Source organism: Oryzias melastigma, linkage group LG20 (genome assembly GCF_002922805.2).
Source record: "Oryzias melastigma strain HK-1 linkage group LG20, ASM292280v2, whole genome shotgun sequence".
NCBI classification, from domain to species: domain Eukaryota; kingdom Metazoa; phylum Chordata; class Actinopteri; order Beloniformes; family Adrianichthyidae; genus Oryzias; species Oryzias melastigma.
Window position 1 is genome coordinate 24,916,053 of NC_050531.1, and position 8,979 is coordinate 24,925,031.

Consider the following 8,979-nt stretch of genomic DNA (forward strand, 5'->3'; position numbering starts at 1 on the left):
TTATTTCTTATTACATTTGTTCTCTTTCAGAAGAAAAATGACAAACAGACATGTTATAAACTCTAAAAACAGGATTTTCATCAGGGGGGACTTTAATTTCCAAGGAGCTGAAGAACTCACCAAGCTGGGCCTGATTAGAATCTGACATCTGGATCAGAGCACTGTCCTTCTTGTTGTAGAGGATTTTCACCCTCTGGACATCCCCGTACACTCCTGCGGTGACGAGGTGAAGTGGACACAAAGAAGACCGTCAGCAGCAACCAACGGAAACCAAACAGGAAAACATTTACTCAAACCAAGAAAAGAGAAAATATACATGAGGATAACAACAGGTCTGAGTGTGAGCAGAGTGGAGAAGAAAAGAAAGAGAAGAGAGCGCCCCCCACCCACCCCTCTACATAAAGAAATATCAAGCTGTGTCAGATGGCATATATACGTATCAACAACATGCAAACACAAGGTTAACCGTGCGTTAAGACTCCACTGTCAATTTTAGAGCAGGAATGAACATTAACCCAAACCACTAAACAGGGAGCCCAATGTTTACAAATGATACAGACGCTACAGTGTGTGAATCCACACAAATATGCCTGAATCAATATTTCTAATCAAACCTAGGACTCAAAGATAGAAGTGAATCAGAGTGAAAGGAGAGAAAGAGGGAGAGGAGAGAGCTAACGATAACATACCGAAGAGGGTAAACAGACTTTGGGGCGTAACCATCTTTAGAGGGAGAGAAGAGCAACAAGCAGCGTGAGACAGGTAGAGAGGTAGAAGAGTCGGAGCGGAGCGGAGGTAGAGATGGACAGATCGATCCAGAGCGGAGGTAGGTAGGAGCATGGTGGTGTTTTTGTTTTTTTCCCCCGCAAAGTTCATGGAGGAGGGGGAGGAAACATTGGCAGGGAGGGGGAGGTTGGTTAATATAGGAGCAAGAGAGGGTGATGATGAAAAAAGATGTAAAAAATGAGGGAGGAATGGGGTGGGGGCAGATTTACAGGGAGACAGACGCACATTTGGAAAGGGAAACAAAAATTTAAAGCGGGGGAAAAAGGGGGACAAAAATAAAATAGAGGTCAGTACACTGGAATAATGCAGGTAGTTTGGTCAAAGATTATGGCTTGGATCAATGTTTTCTTTAATCCAAACACTGCGAAACAGCCAAAAGGTCTCTCATCCTGGACAGGCATGGGGGGGGGCAAGATAAAAAATCATGGTAGGGGATAAAATCATAATCAAATAAACAACATCCAATCAGAACCATGGGGTTAACCAGGGGTCTGCAACCGGCGTCTCCAGAGCCACACGTGGCTTTCTAAGCTCTCTACTGTGGCTTTCTGACTGAAGAAAAAACAAATAATAGCATTTTTTTAAAGTAAGGATAGCATAATTATCATTTATTAAATTTAGATTAGTTACATTTGTAAATTGTAGGCTGTGGGGCACATAAATCAGGGGTGTCAAACTCAATCGCACAGGGGGCCAAAATCTAAAACACACCTTAGGTCACAGACCGAATATGATAAACATTTATTGAAGAATCTAAAACTACATTTTAAAACTATAAAACTGTAACTTTTTAACGTAATTATTAAATAGACATATAACATTACCAGCAATAATGCTAGTGTGAATGCTGTAAGCTGAATTTGGCCGCTGAAGATGCTGAAATTGATATCTGAAAACACTGAAGCTGATAGCTGAAAATGTTGAAGTTAATAGCAGAAAATGCTGAAGCTGATAGCCATCTAAAATAATAGCTATGTTCCTAATTGACCTAAAAAAAATTAGGTTAACCAAAACCTCCAGCATGTAGCTGAAAAATACCTAAACTTCAAAATATCCTCAAAAAACCCCCAAAAAAGTCTAGTATGTAGCTGAAATATTAGCTAAACTTTAAAATAGCCTAAAAAAATCTTGGTAAATGCCAAAAATATTATAAAAAGTTAGCAGATTGCCAATTTTTAAAACTTTAAAACTGTAACTTTTTAACATTATTATGAATAATAAAAATGCAGGAATATTATTCCAGAATAAATCAACTTAAACCTTAAATAACTTTCAATATTTTACTCTACATAAAAATAAATCCTGTCAAACTCATACAATGAGCACAAGATAACTTTGGGTCATTAATAACAATAAAATGAAATTATCTGGAGGGCCGGATAGAATTACCTGGAGGGCCGGATAGAATTACCCGGAGGGCCGGATCCGGCCCCCGGGCCTTGACTTTGACCCGTGTGACATAGATGATAAACTATGTAGGTTTTTACACCCTGTTGACCTGAAGACGTCTTGTTTGATCAACTCTACCTCCAGAATGAACAGATTTTATATGCAGAGCAAAACTTTGGTAAAAAGTTTGATCTTTTATGAGTTAAAAACACAGATTTTCTTATGCTGAACAACATTGGTTACTAGCTGTCCATAGCTGCACTGAGATGATCCTGTTTGGAACAGAGCGTCTTTTATTTTGAAAATTAGTTATTTGAGCTTCTGTCAAATGTAATAAAAAATAATAAAAAAATCTCATTTTGAGAGATGTTAGGTCCTTTTTATATTTTTGCTTTTGTTCGTGCCAAAAAATAGGCATAATTCATATTTATTATTGCAAAAAGAAGGTCATGAATGCAAATCCAACGTGCCTAAATGGCTCTTTTACTGTTAAAGGTTGCCGACCCCTGGGCTAAACCAACATGCAGCAGGTTAGCAATCTGAGAGTAGACAATCTTCACAGAGAATGGCAGCAGCAGACTGAGAGGAGGTCATGCACTTTATGTTAGTCTGAGCAGCACATGCAGCAGGGAATGCAAAGCCACATGGAGAAACCCAACCCTCACTCAAGCTTCAGGAGAGTATCGCTCTGATACTGTCCATCTCCAGCAACACACAGTCAAAGATGAGCAGAGAGAGATTAGATGAGACAAATGAAACGTCCTTCAATCGTCACAGCTGAAGCACACAACCAAAAACTGCAGAGGAAACAGACGGAGAGCAAACGTTTCAGAGAGCCAGCTGTTTGTTCCCGCGTTAGGACACAACAAAAGGCTTTCAAATGAGCTTTCATGTGTGCTGAAGACAGGTGAGGAGCTCAGAGAGAAAAACAGGAGAGACAGTTAGCCAGGTAAATTGAGTTTGCCGAGAGGAGAAAGGCAAAACATCAGGACGGGGAAGAGAATGTTCTCACACTCTCTGAACACAAAGGAAGCTGGGAAGAAAACAGACGGGCGAAGTAAGACACAAAATAAACAGATGACTAACAACAAAACAGAAAAACTCTGAAGAGTGTCTGGAAGGATCTACAGAAAACGGGAGATTTCAGTTCTAGTCTGATGCACGCCAGGACAGTTCAGGCTCCGTCTTCACAAGACCATATTTCAATAGGATTTTAACTGAACGGTACTAAATGAAAGAATTCTTTGATTAATTTCAACCCTTAACCGTTAACACAATAATTCCAGTATACCCCTGGATACAATGCCATTCACAATACAGATAGTCTCTCGATAAAAGAAACACTGCAATTATCAATATATTACCTTGTTAATCTATGATATATAAGTATTTTCTAAATAAATATATCTTTTTTTCTTCAAAATATTTTTTAGAGCAATTTAAAAGACAATATGTTAATTTAACACCCTTTCCAGCATTAGAATAAAATTATCAATAAACACTCACATGCCAATAATTGTGTACATTTTAAGATAACTAATAAACAATGCTCCAGTTAAGAACTAAAATGCAGAGTATAGCAAATGGCCTTCTCACTTCATAGAATAATAAATGTGGAAATACAAATTCATAATGTTGCTTTTTAATTAAATTAACATTTTATGTCAGATAATTTATTATTACTGAGGCCTAATATTAATGTTTGGCCTGTTAATGTTATATGATCACTGTTTTTTACAGTGCTGGCACCCATATTCACTTTCCCCCTCTATTTATTAAAATTTTCTGCACTTATCTTTGAAAATCAACACTTTAGTGACGTGTACCTGTTGGATCAATAACCCTGCTAGACGCTGTGCTCCGTTAGTATCAGCTGTGTTTTAGCACGGTGTTTGGACGGTTACTGCTGTTAGCGCCCTTACAATCCATGTTTTTGCTTTACTAGAACATAACATATGCTTGCTATATTAGAAACAGCGTGTGCTACTTTAGAAAAATATAGACAAAGTTTGGACCTTTTTTCTCGTGTCTGCTCTGCCATCCGCGTGCGTTTTCATACGTCAGCGTCACACATCAGAAGGTGGTGAGAACGTGTGAGGAGCCCCTCCCCTTCCCACTGCATGCTGAAAAGCAGCAAAGAAAGATCACTCAATGTCCGCGCTGGGCCCGCGGCACTATGTATTTAGGCATTCAGACTAAAAACCTATTGGTCTGGTAAAATTGATGACGGTTTCGCTACAGAATCCTTACATTTCACTGTCATGCTCACGAGAAGCACCCCCTGGTGGACTTCTTGGTATTATCTTAAGAAACCGTTTGAGGGGAGAGGGGAGAGAGGACCGATAATCGTTCGTAAGTTGAAATGTCACGATAGTTCGCCATAGCGATATTTTTTCCCACCTCTCTTTTGCGCCTCTGATCTAGTGGTTGTGAAGTAGCAGTAAAATTACATGATCTGTCCCACTTTGAGCCAAAGACAAGAACCAAACAAGAACCACCAAATCTGTGACAATGTTCAGAAAATACTCTTTTTTTCCGCTGCCAGCATCTACGATATCATGTTTTGGTCCTTCAAGAGAATTTATGAACTGAACTGTCCATGACCAACAGACTGCAATGAGGTAGAATGTAAGATCCATATTAAAAAAAAGCATCAAAACATACTCTAAACATCAAAGAAAGAACAATGTAAAATTAATTGTAAACGTTACAAGGAGCTGAATTGACCAAAACTGAAACATGGGAGGGAGAAACAGAAACTAATGGGGGGATGTGAAGCCTGGGGGGTCCATCATAATGCTGCCTTCATGTGACTCACCTCCTCGTTGAGGTTGCTCACCAGCAGGACCCCGCCGGATCCCGCTTGTCCGGCGAGGGCAACCCTACCCGCTGCAGCAGCAGCTGCCGCCGCCGCACTCAAAGGGTTCAAGGCTCCTGGTGGGAGGGACAACACAATCATGGAGGGGGGAGCATCTGGGTACACCACATCACAGCTTCATCACATCGAGAAAAACACAACGGCTTTCAGCTTAGCAGCCATTCTACTGCTCTCTATTCCTTCAACCATGTTTTCTGTAGAAGGGACTGCTGGGGGTGGGGGGATTCATACCTCACTAGCTACTCCTTCATAATCAGCTGCTATTTCTATTGCTGTAACACAACATCTCTTCAGCTCTAAGAGCTTTTGTGAAAGAGGTAGTCTGTGTTTAATAATGTTACCTTATCCTAATGTACATACAGAGACATGGCCTCTTGAAAAACTTACAGACTGCCAATGAAGGGTCTGAAACTATTCCAGCTTTGTGAACTCAGCAAACATGTTGTCAACCCAACCCAAGATATCATAATCCATTCAAATATAAACCTCTGGCTCCTATAGAGGTCACTCCAGCCGATCATCTACCATTCAACTCTGTCCTCATACGATTACAGTCTCTGACAGCATCCACGGTCCCTCCACAGACGGTCAAATCCTCTCAATCTGCATTTCCTGGCTCCAAACATTTAAAAATAGCTCCTTATTCCTGTTCTAAACCATTGTTATCACTCCACAGAAGAACTTGTCTGGTGTCTTTAATATGTACAAAAAACAGAACTCATCATATAGCCCAGATGCTAACCTTTGAGCCTGTTCAGCTACAGCATCAAACAGGGGGACTGTGTCAAAAATGTACATTTACTATGTTGAACAGTCACTACTAAACTTTGGTGAAAGAAGCAGGGCATGGATGTTCACTGTATTACATGTTGTCCCTGCCTTATAACCAGAAAAGCACATGTCAGTAGTGCAGCACTGAGGCTGAAAAGTTGAACTGCAAACTGAGCAAGTCTCTGAGTGGACAATGCAGCTCCTGGGAATCAAAACTATGAACAAGAAGAGTAATACTAAGCAAAATAAATATGACTGGGAGAAGAAGAAAGAGGCAAAGTACCTGGGATCTTACCGAGGAGGGAGGTGGAGTCTTTGCTGAGAGCAGCAGCCACATTGGGGTCCAGAGTGGGCTGACCGTCACCTGCTGGCAGCTCAGGTCTGGTGTAGTCACGACTCTTATCATTGTTGTATTTAACATTCAGGTTGACCAGCTTCGAGAAGTCAATGCGCAGTGTGCAGCAGGAATTGTAAATATTCTGACCATCCAGTGCCTGAAAGAAAAATATGTCATAGTCCATAATGAGGAAAATGTCATTAGGGCTGCCACGGTTAGTCGACTAATCGACTCTTAAAAATAAGCGACGACTAATTTAATAGTTGATTAGTCGTTACTTTATATTAAATGGAGTCAGAATGTAGTACATTAGAAATGATTTTTTCAGTTTTTTAGGCTAATTTGGCCTTTAACTAATATTTTAGCTGGCTAACAGCTTCAGTGTTTTCAGCTGTCAACTTCAGTGCTTTTAGCTAAGTAATGCTATATGTCAAGTTAGTTTAAAGCTGATGATGATTAAGATGTGTGCTTTACACCCATTTTGCGCCTGACCCAATTAGTCGAGTAATCGGAAAAAATAGTCGGCGATTAGTCGACTATTAATATAATTGTTTGTGGCAGCCCTAAAAGTAATTAGAAAATGAATCCAGCTAGCAGCCTCTTACTAGTTTAGCGTGCTGCGCATGGACAGAATCACTGTACTGCAGAAGAGCCTGGAACTGATTGTTCTTGGTGAAGGTGATAATCTTCATGACTGTGCCAAACTTTGAAAATATCTGTCAAATCAAAGAAGACAAAAGTGTTACCAGCTGAGCATGTGGATTGTGTGTTCGGTCCATAGAAAGCGGGCTCTTTGCCCACCTGCTGCAGCACGTCCAGCGTGACGGGGTAGAACATGTTGTCGATGATAATCCGCAGTACAGGGCTGGACGCTGCAGCTAGAACCTCCTGCACCTCCGAGCTCGGGGACTGGACTGCTGAGACCGCCTGCAGCACCGCCTGAGTCCGCTGTGGTCAAACAGCCCAGTTCAGATGGATCATGCCATGCGGGTAGGGGGGAGGGGGTACGACTGCTTTGGGAATAGAGAGGTGTGGTAGCGCATCTATTTTCTGATATACAGTCCATGTGGAGAGTGTTAATAGCACTTCATTCATTTTTTCAGTTTTTTTTCCAAGGGAATTCCATTTATATTTGTATTAAAATATCCAATAATGACAACTTAAAAAAGGGTTTTGAGACGTCTGAAAAAGGAGTTAAATGAAAACCTCAGAAATTAAATGTATTTACAGCTTCTAAGTAAAAAGGTTGTCAAGGTTGATGCAGCTTTGGCTGCAATTACAGCCACGAGTCTCCCCTGAACAGGAATAAACAAGCTTTGATCTCATCTTTGGGCAGTTTTCACCAATTCCTTTCTGTAAGCTCCATCAGATTGGAGCATGAGCGTCACTGCACAGTTATTTTTAGATCTCAGCAGAGATATTCAATGAAAGTCATGTCTGAATTCTGACTGGACCGCCAAAAGACATTTGCAGGGCAGTCCAGGTGTCTGAAATCTTGGCAGTATGCTTTGGGTCATTTTCCTCATGAAAGACGGTATGCGGCCCCAGTCCGAGGTCAAGCATGCTCTGCAGCTGTTTGCACAAAGGATAATGATGTATGTTTCTGGATGTGTCCTATCCTCAATCTTTAATATCCTCATAGATCTGGTATTTAAAATAATGTAGTCACGACAAAGTGGGGGAGATATCTCTTTGATGTCTCTCTGATCCCTTCTTGCATCTTTAGCTGCGGAGGGTTTCTCCTAAGGCTGCTCAACCATACCGACTGACTGGTTGTGGATTGCAGCAGAGACAGCTTTCCTCCTAGAAGCGCTTCCTCTCTCCACCAAAGTATGCTGGAATTTTGACACATTGAGTTCTGACTGAGAGCTCAAGAAAATCTCTGGTTGGTTCAAACGTTCCTTAAAGCATGGATGAAGGAGGCCACTATATGCTCCATGAGGCTTTTAAAGGACCCACATTTCCAGATCAAGACAATCTTAAGGCAAAAGTCTACAGATCCATTAAAGGTTGTGTGCCGTTCCAAATCCTGTTCAACCAATAGGATTTACCTCAAGTGGACTTAAATTAAGCTTCAGGAACAACAGGATCTGAAGCAGGATGAGCTCAATGACAAAGACTGAATGTCTGAATAATCTGGAACTGTTTTTTACAATTTCCATCTATCCATCTTCTTCTGCTCATCCGGGACCGAGTCGTGGGTCCAGACTTCCCTCTCCCCGGCCACTTCCTCCAGCTCCTCTGGGGGGACCCCGAAGCATTCCCAGGCCAGGCGAGAAACATAGTCTCTCCAGAGTGTCCTGGGTCTTCCCCGGGGCCTCCGCCAAGTGGGACAGGCCCGAATAACCTCTCCAGGGATGCGTCCAGGAGGCATCCGGGCCAGATGCCCAAGCCACTTCAACTGGCTCCTCTTGATGAGGAGGAGAAGCAGCTCTACTCCGAGCTCTCTCCGGGTGACCGAGCTCCTCACCCTATCTCTAAGGGAGCACCCAGCCACCCCCCAGAGGAAACTCATTTCAGTTCTTTCGGTCACGACCCAGAACTATTCCCTGACTTTTGAACAAGACCCCAAGATATTTAAACTCCTCCCTGTGAGGCAGGAGCACTCCACCCACCGAGAGAGGACAAACTACCTTTCTCCGGCCTAGAACCATGCCCTCAGACTTAGCGGTGCTGACCCTCATCCCGGCCGCTTCACACTCGGCTGCAAACCGCTCCAATACATGCTGCAGGTCCTGGCTCCATGAAGCCAACAGAACAACATCATCTGCAAAGAGCAGAGATGAAATCCTGTGGTCTCCAAACCTGTTCCCCTCTG

At 42.1% G+C, this 8,979-nt stretch overlaps 1 protein-coding gene across 1 annotated transcript in view; it reads right to left on the minus strand.

The window, feature by feature from the left end:
- The window catches only part of LOC112139055 (polypyrimidine tract-binding protein 2), a gene marked incomplete in the record, with an annotated part of 27,921 nt that overhangs the window by 6,258 nt on the left and 12,684 nt on the right, over positions 1-8,979 (minus strand). Inside the window, 6 exon segments of the mRNA XM_024261755.1 lie at positions 121-213; positions 690-723; positions 4,994-5,109; positions 6,108-6,318; positions 6,767-6,877; positions 6,963-7,109. Coding sequence (XP_024117523.1) covers positions 121-213; positions 690-723; positions 4,994-5,109; positions 6,108-6,318; positions 6,767-6,877; positions 6,963-7,109 — 712 coding nt within the window.